Genomic DNA, 17091 nt, shown 5'->3' with positions numbered 1-17091 from the left:
TTGGAAATTTGTTTAATTTTATTGTTTTATTTATTTAAATATTTACCCGAAATGTGAAATACCGGTATCGGTATATCGGTATTTTTTTCTTTTACATATTAAACGTTTTCCAAAAAATAATGATTGCCATAAATACCGGTATACCGGTTTTTGAGGTTTGAAATACCGGTGAACCGGTATTTTTATTTACAAATACGGATATTTTTATATACCGGTATATCCAAATTTAGAATTAAAAAATACCGGTATTTAAATCAAAATGTTCATGTGTACACATACACCCTGTATGTTGCATGTTTTGAAAGAGTTTTGCGTGTGTCAACATTTGAGCTGCGAGACGAAGGCGGACGAAGAAGCAAACAAACAAAACTGTAAAGCGAACGAAATTGAGAAATTGCCTCAGCAGTGTACCGCGCGTCGCAGCCGCCGCCGCCGAAAATGTTTGAACGCTAAAATATGTAAGAATATGTAAGTAGATCTTTCATAATAACATTGAATGCGCTTTCCAGTCTATCAATGTGTGTGTGTATGTGCCTAGTTTCGCCGGCGTATACCTGCTCCGCCGCCGGGAATGTGTTTTTGCAAGGAAATTACTCAAAACAAATTTGCTTTGCTCTTCCTAGCGGGGCCGCGCAGCCCGTAATATCACGCAATTTTCGATTCGAACGCCAAAAATTGAATCTGAAAATATTTATGTTCCTAGTTTTGATGGAAATACATTTGCAAGCCCATGATGGACGTTTGATGAATTAATTCGGTGGGATTGTTGATTTGCCCGCTGTTATGATAATAGCATAATTTCAAAAAGCAATTATTAAGTCATCAAAAACTAAAATTGTAAATATTTTAAGTGCTTTTGAATGAAAATTAATTTTTGGTAAAAAAATGATTTTTTTGCAATTTAATTTAAATAATTTTCAAATTTTTGATAAAAAATAAATTAATTTTAGTCATTATTAAGCTTTTAACAACTACAAATGTTAATATTTTAAACGTTTTTCATGTAAAATTAATTTTTTACAAAAAATTGTATTTTTTGCAATTTTAGTTTTGGCGTTTTTGATAATTTTGCAACAAAAAAAATACAAACAGAAGAAAAGTATGCGCATGAAGAGCTCGAGGGCACGAAAGCACAAAAAGAGCCCCTTATTGCCGGATTTCCCAGTTTAATTATAACGCCAGCCAAACAGATCGAGCCGGCTAAGGGCTAAGCTAACGCCATTCGCCGCCTACGCGAAAAGAGGATAATGAAAATAGGGATATACCATGAGAGCTGCCTAAATCGGACGGCGTTAAGTTCCTCTCCATTTTTTCCTCTTTCAAGCACACTTTTAATTTGCACTCAAATTAAAATTAAAAAATTAAATTCGAAAAAGTACTCACACGTTACACTCCATCCATCCATCAGCAATAATTAAATTATTAATTATTAATCGCCCGGTGTGTTGGTTCATCTGCAACAAAATATTTAGTTATCTGAAAGTGTTTGCACGCGTAAAGAGTGTTCGTCGTTTTTCACCCTCAGGTGAGAAACGATAAAGCCAACACGGCGTGGCTGTAAAAGGCAGCACAGCGACACAATGTGACAATGCGAAAATAAAATCCGGGGCGGCGTCGTGTAGGCAACCATCACGCTGAACGATGTCGTCAACATCTCGCCCCGGCATACATTTATGAATAATGAATGCTTATAAAGTGAAAGAAAATTAATATTTATCAGGTGCGACGGAGTATGTACAAAGTACAAGTATTTTCATACAGAGTGTTTCAAATTTTATTCCTGCATAAGTTAATTTTGTAGTATATTAAGTATCAAGTGTTTAAACGGGAGGTTTAGTCACGAGATTGATTAAAAACGAGCGTTTAATCAATCGAGTGTTTAATAATGTTTAGTCACATGTCCACTTTATTTCTACTTTTACTTTTTGGACTTTGAGCTTCTTATTTTAAATCTTTGAAATTCGCTCGCACTCTACTCCAAACTACACCCCGTGACTAAAACCCGTGACTAAAGTACTTTAGTGTTAAAATCCCACTTTTTGTGTCTCTAAACTATGAAAAAACTAAAAATGGAAGTAAAAAGAATAATTTAACAACCTGTATATGCAAGTTTCGTGTTACTCATTTCCGTCTAACGTGTTTTCCCTTTTTCTCTCCAACCCTTACCGGATTTTGGTCCGCATCGTCACTGACACCGGCTTTCGGCTGTTTGTTTTCCAAATAGGACGACACCGCCGCCCGTCGGTATTTGCCTTTCGTTGCTCATTAATTCAGTCGTTAATTTTAAATGTGTGTGCACGCAATACTCGACGCGCACATGCCGCACCCCCCTACGATGTTAAGTATATGTAAACTGCGCTTAATATAAACTTAACGTGTGCCTTTCCACAATTTCCACCCGAAAATAAAACCAATATTTATTTTATTTCGTTTTTAATATCACATAATGAAATATATATTTGATTTCTTGAGGAAAATATCAAGTGCTAATGGAAACTACTGCGAATAGTGAGAGGAGAGAAGAAAAATCATCGTAGAGTATCATTATTATTGTAACGATTTTCATTTTTATCGGACTTATTGCACAGTTCGAGACATGGCTCCATAAAATTGTTCAATTTCTGTATTTTTCAATATTGCTGCAATATTTCCCGCCGCTGCGTTTTATTTCTTTATTTCTCTGGGGCGCGCACAGAGAGAAAAACATTATCGCTCATTTTATATCGCGTCGTCAAAATGAGGCAAAGTGCGTCAAAACGAGAAAATAATCTCGAACAAAATGAAATAACTCGAGCAATACATATATTTCCATCTAGCAGGAGATAAATAATTCATAACATTTTAGGCCCCGGCAGACGAAAATGATTACGTGTATTATGTGTGTTTCGGTTCACCTCACAATTAATTAAAGTTTCATTTGGAAATCAATACATATGCGCTAGTAAATATCGATGATCATTCCACTTGCTTGAATACCCGGAGCGTTCAAAAGCAGTGTGTAGCAGTGTGCTATTGATATTTCACTTTATCCGCGCCGGCAAGATATTTATATTTCATACGGGGCGCCGTGCCAAGTCGAAAAACACACATTTCCATTTGGTCTTATTTTCGCGCGGCGATAGGGCGCGAATGCTGTGCTGCTCGATATTTCATATCGCATTCGTCTTCGATATTTGCCAGTCGAGTGTTCGACCATATGATGCAGTGTGCTAACGTGCGCCGCCTTTTTCTCGAGCCGAAAGGGCTTTGCTGCGACGTGACGCAAAGTAAATGTGCTGCGATGTTGCTTTCTTATTGCTTGATTGTATACATAAATCATTCGAATAGAAATCGAATTTTTGTGCGAAATATTCAAAGAAAAACATGGAGAAAATAAAATTTAGAAAAAATGTGAAAAGTTTTTTTTTTATGTTTTAACGATTTTAAAAATTATAAAAATACAGTTAATAATTTTTTTTTTGTGAAAATAAAGAATTATTTCTCCACCCCGTGACTAAAGCCCGTGAATAAAGTATTTTAGTCACGGCCTTGGCCGTCTGTGTTTTAAAAAAAATGAGACAAAAATTTCTTACAAAGTATCTAGTTTTTTTGGCTTTAAACGACTATAAACATAATATTGTAGTTAATATTGCAGTTAATAATCTTCTTGAGAAAAACTACAGAGTTTCTTTGTAAGAAACAAGCATTTAATGAATAAAAATAAACAATTTGTGAGACAATGAAACGGTTTTCAGCTTTTTCCGACTTTCAACCTTTTCCAGACAAGAAAAAACTACAACTTTAATAAAAATAAATCTAACAACACTTAAAAAATTAAAATATTTTGTTTTATAAATTGCTAGACTCAAATTACAAAGATTTTCCCCCCGAATTCAAAAAAATGTCACAAAATACAAATTCGCCTAATGCATAATAATGCATACGAGCCCTCGCGACTCCTCGCTGGATAACAGTGTTTTACACAGTAACACATGCCCTATTTACGTAGGCATTACGGCACGCGCCTGTCCTAATAGGGTAATGGCTGCCAGTCCTGCAATGGCGGCGGCGGCGCCATCGCAAAGCTCGGATTTCACATTTAAATGTTGTATTATTCCACACATCCCGGCGAGAATTAACGCAAAAATTATGCAAACCGGGGGGATGTGCGCATAATGCTCGCGCGCCCTCTGTTTGCCCGCCGCCTCAACACAGACACATTGTAAACGCAGCTCATATATTCGTTGTTGTCACACGCGTGGGGCGGCAAAAACACACACGCGAGTCCATGATCTCCACTCATGAGCCTTTCGGTCGAAAACCTGCGCGTGAGCTTAAACCGAAAACAAAATATGCGCCGCCACCGCTACGGCCGCCGCCGTTGTGAAATGTATACCGCCAACCCGTCCGGTTGGCGATAATTAAAGTGCTACACATGTCTGTCGTTTTAAAACGATCGCCAACAATGGCTCGCCTCAGAAATCAAATAAATTTAGAATATATACAGTGTGTTTTCAGGACTATTTTTAAATTAATTTAAACACATTGTATATAAAGATATTTTTAGAGTGTATAAAAGTATTTTTTGTGTGAAATTCAGTATTTGGTATAATCACGGTGGCAGTTAGGTGTGCGGTCGGGCCTGCACGCACCATATTTGCCCAATTTGCGCAAAGCGCCCGAATGGCCGGCGCCGGCAAATGTTTTAACACCAAATTACAAACGATGTGCGCCATACACACACGCACATAACCTCACATTCGTTAAATAACGCCGAGCGCATAATGAACGTGTATTTGCATTCGAATGTGTCACCGGAATTCACCTCGAGTAAATTTAATATTTTATGCTTTATATGTTTCATCACAGTTAATTTTACTGCCCTAGGGCAAGAAAAATTAAATTTTAACCAAAAAAATTAAAAACTTTACAAAAATAATTTTTTTTCACCAAAAACCTACTGTATGTATTTTTCTGTTGATAAATTTACGTCGTTCTATTCTTAGCGTCCCTAGCCGCCCCCAACCCCCACCCCCAAACTACCTCCCTCTATTTTATAAGACATAAAAGCCATTTGCTTTTGTGCTTGTCAACCACCAACGACGACTTAAAACAAAAAGACTCGTCTCGATTGAAACGACAATAAACCGGAATAAATAATGAATTCGACAATAACAACAAACAACTCTCCGCTTAAAATATGAAAACAACAATTTTTCAATTATAATATTTTATTACTCAAGCAGCAATATTATATATTTGCACTTTTCGCGGAATATTTCTTCAAGTTTACGAGTACAACAAAACTCAATATCGACGCAAACGCCGAAAGCGTTCGGTGTGCTTACTACGCCGCCGCCGCCGCTGGAATGAAACTTGATAAAACTTTCAATAGACGCTTGTTAACACGTCAATTTTCTTTTATACGCGACGCGAGGCAGAAAAGCACCGTGTGATTCTCACACACACGAAACACATGCATACATACAGGGATACTCTATGTGTTCATTGCAAATAACATCAACTTCCGCTTTAAACTTCTTTCACTAGTTACCAGCGCTCCTTTGCTCACGGTCTTGTTAGGGTAATATATTTATATCTAAGGCGATCTATGTGTGTCGAGGAGTTCAATTTGATTTACGCGAGCGACAACGACCACGTTAAGGAAATATATGAACTGCGGAGTGGGGGTAAAAAACTGTTTTTTGACTCGCGTTCACAAACCATTAAACATTTTATGGAGCTACTGACGCCATAAGACAGGCAATTTAATTTAGAAAGATTTAGTATGTTTTTTAATTATGTGCAATTATTATTTTCAAAGATATTGAAGTTTTTCTAAAAAAATTCAACAAAAAATTCATTATTTTGTTGATTTTTGCAAATATTTTACCTAAAATAAATTTTTTTTACAATTTCTAGTAGATTTATAAAATAATATAGAAGAAAAAAGAATTAATCCCTTTGTAATATACCCTCTTAACAAATTTACACTCGATTTCATCGCTTGATTCGCCTCCTTAGCTAGCTCTTTTTGTCGCGTTATATATGTTTTTATTTTTTGTATACGTGTGTGTTGTTCGTCCTGCAGCAGGACTCCGTCCCCTCCTTTCAACCGGCTAACTATATTGGCAGTCTTTTATATTACAAAGCGCCGCACGTCGTCAACGGCTGCCGGCCCGCCGTTGTCGCATTGAAACGAAATGGAATGGAAGACTCGAAAATATTTGGCTCGCGCGCCGGAATTTCCTTTTCGCAAGCGGCGAATATACGCTCTTTAACCTTATCAATAAAAACGAAGAAGCGGCCATTGTCCGCGCGCGCTTTTATACTTTTGTTCCTTTTCGGCGCGCATAGAGGAGAAGAATCCCGATGCGATGAAAAAAATATTATGACTAAACTAAGTCTCCTCCGCTACTTATTTCAAAAGATACGAGTATTCGTGTGCAACTGGTGCACAACATCGAAACAAAATGGAAGCAGAATGCAAACATCAGCACAAATAGTTTGGGAAGTGGCAAAGTTTGCGCGGAGTCAAAATCGACATCACAATATTACTTCAATATGGTGTTACGCATAAATTATACAGGGTGTTACAGAAAATTCAAAAAATAATATTAAACAATCCTCGGAACAAAGAAAAATTTAATCAAATTTTACAAATTTGTTTATTTAAATTTTCCTAGCGACACCGGAAGTTTGAAATCGTATGTTGTGAATATTTGATATTTCGCAATTTTAAAGTGCAGCAAAACTTGGAGTACTCGCACATAGTTAACTTCTGCAAGTATTACAATATACGAGAAGCAAAGTTGCGCTTCTGGTGCAATTGTGCGCAGTCTGCACAAACTTTAAAATGTCTCACTCAAAATTGCCAGGCAAAAAAAAAAACGAAAAATTCTGCAACTTGAGGTGTGAATGATTTTCACGCGCACATACCTTATATTAAATTCTCGGGTGGCATCCTTCGTCAAGTCGCTTTTCACCATGCGCGCCGACCGCCATCATCCAATTGTAAAACCCTTCCACCTCCACATCCACCGCCGACAATGACAAAGACTTCCGCTTTGAATAATCTCTCCTTAATTTGTCGCGTGTTTCAACCCCACTCTCAAAGAATTAAAGACGTATCTCATATTCCAGTCGGGGCGTAATCTGTAATCAAACAGAACGAGGAGGTTAAAAATGAGTCAGAAAAAAAAAAGAAAGCGCAACACGAGCAATCAAATTAAATTAATTAAAAATAAGTGAAGTGGTGGTCGTCTTCGATGGGCCGTTTTTATGACTTTAATGACTTTTCTGGCACGCTCAGATTTCCTAATTTAATTAGCGGATTAATGACAGGCCTCGAAGAAGTCCTAATCATTTGATATTCTTATTTTCCCGATGTAGAAGAAGGCCTTTAATACGAGTAGAGCAGATAATTAGTTAATTGTAATTGCACCTTTCGGAATTTTGACGTTTTCCGGTCGTGTAATAAAATTAGTGCACGGACACTTCCCGGCCGAGACGACAGGACCATTCCTCATCCTTCATCCCTCATCCCTGTTTCTTTACCACGAACGCTTTGCCTGTAACCTAACGGTCATAACTCATTTACAGACAAAGACATCCCGGGGAGCGGCGCAAGAAGAAAGGATCGTTTCGCAAGCACAAGGACATTATACAGAGTGTTCGATAGTTAAAATAGAAAAAACTTAATAATGTGAAGTCACTGATAAGAGGGTTGTGATGATGTGAAGCACTTTGCCATCTCAATGTGTCTCTTGTCTTCGGCGTGATTCTTTGCGAGCGCTCGTATATTATTATCTCCGCTCCGTCGTCAAGGGGGGTTAACACAAAGGGATGTTTCCACATTGACTTTCTTTGCGCGAAACAAACAACTTTGCGTCGCGCGCCCGTAATTTATGCAACACAATTTACACAAATTTAAAACTTAGAGAAAATAAAGTCGTGAAATATGTTTGAACGCAATAAAATGCAACGAAATAAAATTTGCACAAATTTACTTACGCTCGGTTACGCATACAAATATTGTACATGGCTGGGAATTTACTCAGATTTGCATCAATTTCACACAGCGCGAAAAAATCTCCTCGAGCGTGAAAATTCGCTGCGAACTTTTAAATTATCATTTTAATTACGTGCAGACTTAAAGCTGAGCAAATTTTACGACCGGAAGATGTCGGAAGAGACGCGCCGTGGGATGAAATTAATGTCGAAATAGTGTTTGTTAAGAGGCAAAGTTTTAATTTCGAATTTCATAAACACGAATTAATGCGTTGTACGCAAATTAGCGGTTTAATGAGGTGCAAAATCAAAAATTCCATCGCCGGACACAAAGTTCAAACTGCCAGGCGCTTTCAACTTACACTCGTTTAAAGTTTCCTCGTCGCCGCCACCGCCGACTTGACGTGTGAAACTTTTGTTTGAAACACATTTGCATTTTCATTAAATTTTTACGAAACTTTTCAAAAATTACTTCTCACTTGGCACTTTCCATCAAAGTTATAGTTATACAAGTCCAAAATCACATTTTAATTTATTTATAATAAATATTTTATTATTTAATGTTGTTTTTATTTTTGTTTTCAAAAAATTTTTGTTGATTTTTATTTTGTGCACGAATTTTTGAGTTGAAAGTACAAGTCCCACGTTAAACAAAAGACAAGTATCGCGAATAAGGTTTGAGATGCGGAAGCGGAACTGCCGCCGCCGCGCCGGTCTGGAGAACGACTGACGATGTGGGAGAGTCTTCTTCCCGGCCGGAGACTCGGCGCGCAGTGGCGGCAGCGCGGCGCGGCGCGTTCCGCATCGGGGGCGATCCGGCGCGCGCAATCCGCCGCCGCCGCCGCGCACCGACCAAGCGCATTCCGAGAACCACCCTCGGCATCATCGAATTGCATCAACATAAACAATATTATTTACAATTTCTTTTCTTTTAAACATCAAAATTCCACCAAAAGAAACAAAATAAATCGATGTGTCCAAAGGACTAGTCCAACGAATGATGAATGCAATCCGGAAACACCAAATCGAACATCTCCTGTATCTCATTCGGTGTGCGTGGTGTGGCATAGAGATATTTCATATTTGTTACACATTTTGGCAATGAATGCCGCGGCGGTGGTCGTCATGGACATTAGTTTGGTGTGCGCGCAGCCTTGTTCCTTCTTCCGCTTCCGCGTGCTTCCGTTTTTCTCGAAAACGATCACCGCAGCCTGTTGGTGTGTGGGTGCGCGCGCGCGTGGACGAGAAGTGTCCGCAATCCGAAAGTAATAATTCATACATGCAGCCGCCTACAGCTGTACACAACGGCCGGCGGGCGGCGGCAAAAATTATTGATGATCATATCGGTTTGAAACGCCGTGCTCCGATTGCTTTTCACAACAGGCACATTTCTTTTTTTCCTCTCCCCACTCAACCAAATTCATAAAAATATTATTTTAAAATTTGCATCTTTCTGTTTACCCTGTATAGTATTGATAGATGACAAATTACAATGTTTTAAAGGTGTAATTTTGCCCAAGATGTTTACCTACAAATCTAGGATCTTTGTGGTTGGAGAAAACCTCCTTTCCGGCAATGCCCTTGATGATTAACCGCGTCGGGGGCCACTCGATGCCCTCCCCGGGTTGAATGACTGACGAGTGACTCGATGATGTTCGCCGGCGTGTCGGAAAGTTACCCGCGCGATTAATGACCGAATTTAAGTAGCTGCAGGATAATGCCTGGCTCTTCAAGTAGGGTTTAAGATTATGCAATGTGATTTTGATATCTTAACTATACTAAAACTAAAAGTCTTTGTGTTTTTTTTTGCTGTGTGCGAATGAAAAATAAAAGTTACCTAGTCGTCGACATGCGCGCTGAATTTTGCACGACGCGTATAATTAAATTTTAAAACCGTCTTTGCATAATTAAATTTTCCTTCGGTCGCCGGCTCCGCTCCGCCGCCACCACCGCCGCCAGTTACCCTTTTCGCCGTTGGAAAAATAACGAACATCAAATATTGACTTTTACACATTACATCATCGTAAAAGTGAAAATAAAAGAAAAGAAAAAAACTAACATGTTATTAAATTCTGCATTATTTCGAAATTTCTAGGTTAGATGTAAGTTAAATTGCCTACGTGAAGGTTATCGAGTGCAAGACTACATGGAGGTAAAAGTTGTTGCCGGTTGGAAACAGAAATAAAGCGGAAAGAGTTCGATAACCGAAGGCGCACAGCACACGCAACCAACTTGGCTTTGGGGGTGGAAGGAGGCGGCGTGGCAGCGGCGCTAGAGCACCCTCAAGATGTGACGCGCAGCACGATCAACGGATGCACACTCTAGTGGTGTACGAGTTTCGAGTTGAACAGTTTAAGGACGAGCTTCGGCAGGATGACTTTCGAAATATTGGAAAATATGTATTTTCTCGGTTCGCGGCGTGTTCAACGAAAAGAATCGAATATCGAAATAGAAAGTGGATGAAGTGCAACAAATCGTGAGACATGATTGAAAAGTTATATACGAAAATATGAAATTGCCACCCATAGGAAACTTAAAGAAAAGGGTGATAAATCAAAATTTGCCAAAAACGTCCCCCAAACATACAGAGAAAAAAAGTGGAAGCGTTTAATGCGTGGAACTTTGTTCTTCAAATCTGTTTTTAGTCGAAAATGATCCGCTCCTGTCCAAAACAACTATTATACTCCAATATGCGCGAATATGCGGAGAAGGGAAAACCTTAATGGACCCCGTATTAAATATCGCCGATATCATCCTTCATCATCATCATCATCCAATGCACTATCAGTGTATATAACGTATATAAGTTTATATTGACAAGCACACATCAGCCCATCAAACATTAGTTATCGGAGACGCGCGGGAATCGCGCACGTGCAAATATATGCGATTTTATCCCGAAACTGGAAAACAGCGAGCCCGACATGTGAAAACGACAAGCCATTATTGCAGATATAACATAACACATTTTGGTCTAAAATTTGATACTTGAAGTTTCAAAGTGAATCTTCAATCATTGTCCAACAAAGAAATAAAAATTACAGTCGCGTTATTATCGAGAGATTGTGGCGCTGTGGTGCATTGCAGGCAATGCGGCAAACACTGGTGTATAGTGGGGGGCCTAGGTTAAATCTAAAACACAAAACTTTCTATTTTTCCTGCTCCTGCAGCAAGATTCGATTTGCGCTTCGTATGTGAGGAATGTTTCGACATGGTTAATGCGAGTGCTAACCAGCTAACGAAGTGCCCACCTATGTTCGACTACGTCGAGATGAAGTACCTGCACTCGTGGCAGAATTCGCCCTCGATGCGTTTGATTGTAATGACTTTGAATCCGGCGCGCGTTGCCGTGGAAACACACTTGACAAAGTCACACATCCACACTGCGAGCGGAGCATTTAGATGTGATCAATTTTCTGTTCGTAAAACATTTCGAATGTCAAATCAGTAGCAACACTCTTGCGCGGCAATTCGATAATTGCGGTGTCAAGTTTTCTCGCCGGAATCGTTAATTTTCTCATCTCCTTTCGTCGCGTCTTCTCGCAAAATAGTCCATTAAACTTTTTGGGATGTGTTCGAGGCCGTCGGAGGGGAATCGTAAGAAATTTTAATAAAGTAATGAATGTTGTCTGCACAAGCGGAATGATGGAGCAACCCAACAACCGACAAAGTTTTCGAATGTAAACGCAAACGACCACATCCACCATCAGACGAAATTAGAGAATAAAGAAAGATTACATTTATACGCCTTACAGACAATCAAATTTAATTAGTTTCTGCAACACTCTGTATAAAACTATTTACGAGGCTGACATCATCAGAAACATGTGATTGAAATTCATCATTAGACGCCTCGCAGGAAGTCCAAAGAACAAAGAGTTGTGTGTTTGTGTGCGCAATCTCAAAAATGATATTCGAAAATGTCAAAATCTTTCACAAGACGACCTCGTGGGTTGGTTGAGTTGGGAGTTTATCCACGGTTCGCCGCGCGAGGTTAAAAACGAGAGGGTAGTTGCACGTCATGTTCGATAGCTGAAGATTGATGCTCCTTAAGGATAAGTTACGCCCGGTCCTAATGGAAGGAAACCCGCCACGCAACGACGAGTTTTTACAACGCGCGCGCCCCTGATGGTGAACACATCAAATATTTTTATAGCACACATGAAAATTGCTCGGGACACGCCACACACATACCGACAAACACACAGAAGGAGAATCAACAACAAGGTGAAACTTTTATGACAATCGCTTTTCTTTTTCACTCAGTCGGTGAAAATCTGCCGGAAACAGGAGATGTGAAAATTTAGTTTCAATACCGGTATTTTGGCTTAAACTTAAATACCGGTTTTTATAAAATAAATTATTTGTTTCAGATTTATGAAATTTTTAAATTTTTACTTTATTTTGAAAAATACCGGTATACCGGTATCAATACCGGTTAACCGAAAAAATACCGGTAATACCGGTTTTCCGAAAATCAACTATTTTTAACATTTTCACATTTTTCACATTTATTTTCAAAAAATACCGGTATACCGTTTATGATACCGGTATTCCACGCCCCCCAGCCATTGAACCCATAACCACATCGGACATTATTTGTCATTACAAAGACGATGTGAATGTGTGGGAGCTACGCCGGCTGCGGAATGCCAGAGCGTGGAATATTAAGATAGTAGGGTGTGTAGAATGTGGAAATGTGTTCCACATGATATGCAGATGAAGATGCAATGAGCCACACACGGCAAGATGTGCAAATGCAAAGTAATGGCGGAAGACAAGACAATTCCGCCACCGCTACTGCTACTGCTACTGCAAGGTCGATTTAGTTATGCACATTTCGACATATCGAAATGGAAAATGTATAATGATCGATTTTATACGGAGTTTATGTTCGTTAGCAAAGTTTACCGTAAAGAGCTTTCGCGCAAAGCTGTTTTAAATGGATTTATCTCGAAAATCCCGCGCATACAAACGCAGAGCTTTTGTACAAATATAATTAATTGTAATACTTTAAATACTAAATATTATACACGCGGATAAATCCGCGCCTGTCGCAAACACGATATTTTCGCGGCGCGATGTTTGACGAATGATCTTCGGCGATAAACGTCGACGTAGTTAATCGAGGATATTCGTAACTCGGCGTCATTTATCCCCGGTGCGCGCGCGCATCATTTATAACGTGATAATTTTATCGTCGTTTATCGTTCGTTCGGCGCGCACCGCGATTTATTATTATTTTCTCATCGCTTCCATCACACACACACAAAACTCGATTCTTTATGTCTTCTTATAAATTACTGCTTTATTGTCGACTATATAATATCAGTGTAACGAATAAAATGTTTCACTCGATTTATATTCGTTTGCACCCGCGTAAAATAAAAATTCGATAAGGAATTAATCTTCGTTTGAGTTTTAGCAAAGTTTTTCGGCTGCGCGCGCGATTTTTTTTTATTTTGCATTCATCGTTTTGTTCTCCATGGGTTCGTCCATGATTGAAGAGACGGACAGATGATAAATACGCTTGAGAATGAGAAGTGATGGTCGTGCGCGTCCACCACTCACGCGGATGACGTCTGATCAATGAACACCTTCGACCTCCGCACAGCCCGCCGGCGGAGGCGATCAGATTCGAAAAGCAGTCCGATATATATTAATGGAACTGCCAGAAAATATAAAAGCGCCCGGCGACCGCGACCGCCGCGGTTATTTCACGCCGTAGCGAAGCAAATAGAGAGATATACACATGTTTTGGGGAAAAAAACACAAAAATATGAAAATATCGAAATAGAAGATGCAGCGCAAGTAGAGTATATATTTCGAGGTGATTTAATGTTGCCTGCCGTTCGATTTACAAGCACATAAATTTCGTTTTATATATTTTTCTGCATCGAAAATTGACAGCAATACTATAATACTACGTAATTTAAATATAGAAATAATAAAAATATTTACAAATAAGGCGAAATAAAATTTGAAGAAGTATTTTTTTCCGTGCAGTTTGTTGTTGTTCGCAGCGTTATAATTATGCGCACTGCCGCGAAACGTAATAAAATAACACAATTATAACTTTGGTTCTCTCTTTTTTTTTTCGAGACAAAACTTTTTCAACTTTCAACTCGAGTTTTATACGTGTATGTTGTAATTCGCCGGTTTTGAATGTTCGCAACAAAAGTTCACAGTGGAAAAAATACTACGCGAGGAAAAAGTTGGGTTAAAAAGTTACAAATCATACGCAAGAAGTTTTACCGAATAAAAACCCGTGTACATGAACCTGAAAATTAAATAAAATTTGTTTTTACTCGTATATTGTGTTTGTAATACGAGAATATCTAGGTTAAAATTGTAAATTAAAGCATATTAAGTGTATGAAATACCTACCTGTGTTTTTTCAAATCAATGTGAAAAATTTAAAAATTTGAAAATTTGAAAGAAATTAATAAAATACCGGTATTACCGGAATAAATTTCAGTACACCGGTTTTTCAAATAAATATAAAAAATGTAAAAATGTGAAAATTAAAAAAAATATATTTAATTTCATAAATACCGGTATTGACACCGGTATTACCGGTTTTTTTTTTTCCGAATACCGGTATTTTTTATACCAAAATTACTAAATGAAGAAAAGTTCAACATCTGAAAGAATAATAAATTTTATAAATACCGGTATACCAAAATTTTGATTTAAAACTACCGGTATTGAACTCAAAACACACAAATCTCTTCCTATCACCAACAGAAATTCATCAAGACTTCCTCTTATGTGTGCCACTAGAATTGTGCGATTGCGCAGTGAAAATCCCACAGCCTAGAGCCTACCCCCTGCACGTGTAGAGATCGTATTAATGCTAAGGAGAAGATATCGGCTCATTGCACTTATCTCCTAGTCTATTACGCCGCGCGCGTCGGAATCCGACATTAACAATAATTCACAATTACGCCCGGTGTGCGTCGAAACAGCCGTCTTCGTGTACACGGAACTAGAGATATAGACAACTAAGGGTAGTAAAATTCAACTCTAACTCCCGAAATGTAATTATATCACGAGTCTACTAAATTTTTTCAACTTTTAAACCAAAAACAAATAAATCCGCACTTAAATACTGTAAATTTTTAATTTTCTACTAAACTGTTGTTTTCCAAGGTTGACAAAGTGCACCACACATAGAAACATCAAACAACCCCACAATTCATCCACTGCGCAGTTAATTATACACAGAACACGTAATGAAATTATTTATCGTGTATGCACACACGTCTAGTGTGTCTAGTAGGCAGGTAACTATCAACCGCAAGCAACAGTAGCTTTTAAACTGCATAAAAAATGCCACAAACAGAGCGATAATTGAAATTGAGGTTAGGTTTAGCATGGCTAAAGTAAAAAATCTCATAAATTATTTTTTTCCATTTCTGCGTTTAATAATACCATATTTAAATTTACAGTCAATTTTAGGTTATGTGACATTTCCATAAACGTCACAACTTAACCTCAATTCAACCCCATATTAAATAATTAATTTCCGAATGAAATTATTGACTTTTCTTTCCATCCAGCAGCGTCGGAAATTAGCAAAATCAATATTTTCTTTTCTCGCTGACTTTCGCTTCAAAGCTGGAAAGTCAAAGAGTTAAGATGCTTTCGCACAACAATACGGGCTGTTGACATTGAAGCAGAGGGGTTTGAAATAATAACGCGCTGCAATTGCGCGCAAAACGGCAAGGTGAATGCGCAAACGATTGCGCGATGTTTTCCTAATTGGAATAAGTGGCGGCTGCTGTAGATCTCAACCGCCCCCATGCCGCCGCCTCACCCACACACCGACGCCGGATTAATGCTGTTTACATACGAATACAACGCTCGCGCCGTGTTTATCTTTGCGCGAGTGTCGACTCGAGCCAACATTACGAGCGAATGCAAATTTATTGTTGATGATAACGGCGCGCGCGGAGATATTTTCGACCGTTAATTGCATACGCAAAAATACAACCACCAACTGGCCGCCTCACAGCCGAAACCAAAAGTTAATTATAATTAACACCGGCTTCTTTAATAATTACGAAAATAATCGTTATATCGTCGAAATGACGATAAATTCAACTACATACACACACATACAGAATGCGAAGACAATAAGCGGGAAAATGGTCGGCCATGTTTACGATGATTTTACGCGCGGCGTAGTTTAATACTTTCATAATACGCGCATGGCATGAATCACCATGGCTCGGGGGCGGAAAAATGAAAATAAACGCATTAGCAGCGCGTTATCGTGTGAGGAGATGCGCGCGCGCGACGCCCCTTAAGCAATATTTAATTTTTAACGATGATGAAAACTTTTACGACTTTGATGAAAATGAAAATAATACAATAAACGCGGCGCTGTGTGAGTGTGCGGATATGTCGCACTTGAAATTGAGTGTACAATATTACACCAGATTTGCGTCACAAAACAGCGCATTACAGCCGGAAACAACCATTTTACTTCACAGCGTCTTAATCAACTTAAACGAATTGTTATTATTAAACATTTTATGTCATAATTTATTTTTTAGAAGGAATAAAATGTTTAAAAACTAAAAAATTTACAAAAAATGCAAAAATTTCAGTTTTTCGACCTGAAAATTTAACTTTTTTAGTAAACTACTCAATAGTGACATCACTTCCGGGCATATTCAAACAATTTGAGGTTATGTTGATCTATCATGCGCAACTTCATAGTATTTTTTAAAGATTGAAATTTATTTTTGCAAATTTAGTCCACAAAATGCCAAAAAAAAATTTTTAGGAACTATAAATTTAAGTTTTTTTATAAACTACTCAATAATGACGTCACTTCCGACAAAATAGAAACCACTTGAGGTTATGTTGATCTGTCATGCGCCATTCTATTGTTTTTTGCCTAAATTAAATTTTATTTCCACAAATTTTGATCACTAAACATCATTTTATCCAATAATTAACTCAACATTGATGTCCCAACAACTATTTTTTTCGAAAATAAGAAAAAATATTATAAAAACCAAAAAAAAAGTAATTTTTAAACTTGTCTCCTTAGCACAAGAGGTAAAATTTTTGCGACGCCAGTCACGTGTG

General features: G+C 38.2%; 1 protein-coding gene across 1 annotated transcript in view; it reads right to left on the bottom strand.

The window, feature by feature from the left end:
* The window catches only part of LOC135794779 (uncharacterized), a 66946-nt gene that overhangs the window by 13072 nt on the left and 36783 nt on the right, over positions 1-17091 (bottom strand). Inside the window, exons 4-5 of the mRNA XM_065306169.1 lie at positions 6919-7134; positions 1384-1454 (exon numbers count right to left, since the gene is read on the bottom strand). Coding sequence (XP_065162241.1) covers positions 7062-7134 — 73 coding nt within the window. The 3' untranslated portion in view covers positions 1384-1454; positions 6919-7061. The remainder of the gene's footprint in view (positions 1-1383; positions 1455-6918; positions 7135-17091) is intronic.

This window comes from Atheta coriaria, unplaced genomic scaffold, assembly GCF_025399875.1.
Source record: "Atheta coriaria isolate IRGN ID8LTWV9N9 unplaced genomic scaffold, Caltech_Dcor_3.1 hic_scaffold_6_pilon, whole genome shotgun sequence".
Lineage (NCBI taxonomy): Eukaryota > Metazoa > Arthropoda > Insecta > Coleoptera > Staphylinidae > Dalotia > Dalotia coriaria.
The sequence above is the reverse complement of the archived record's forward strand: the minus strand, read 5'-3'. Positions and strand labels throughout refer to the sequence as shown.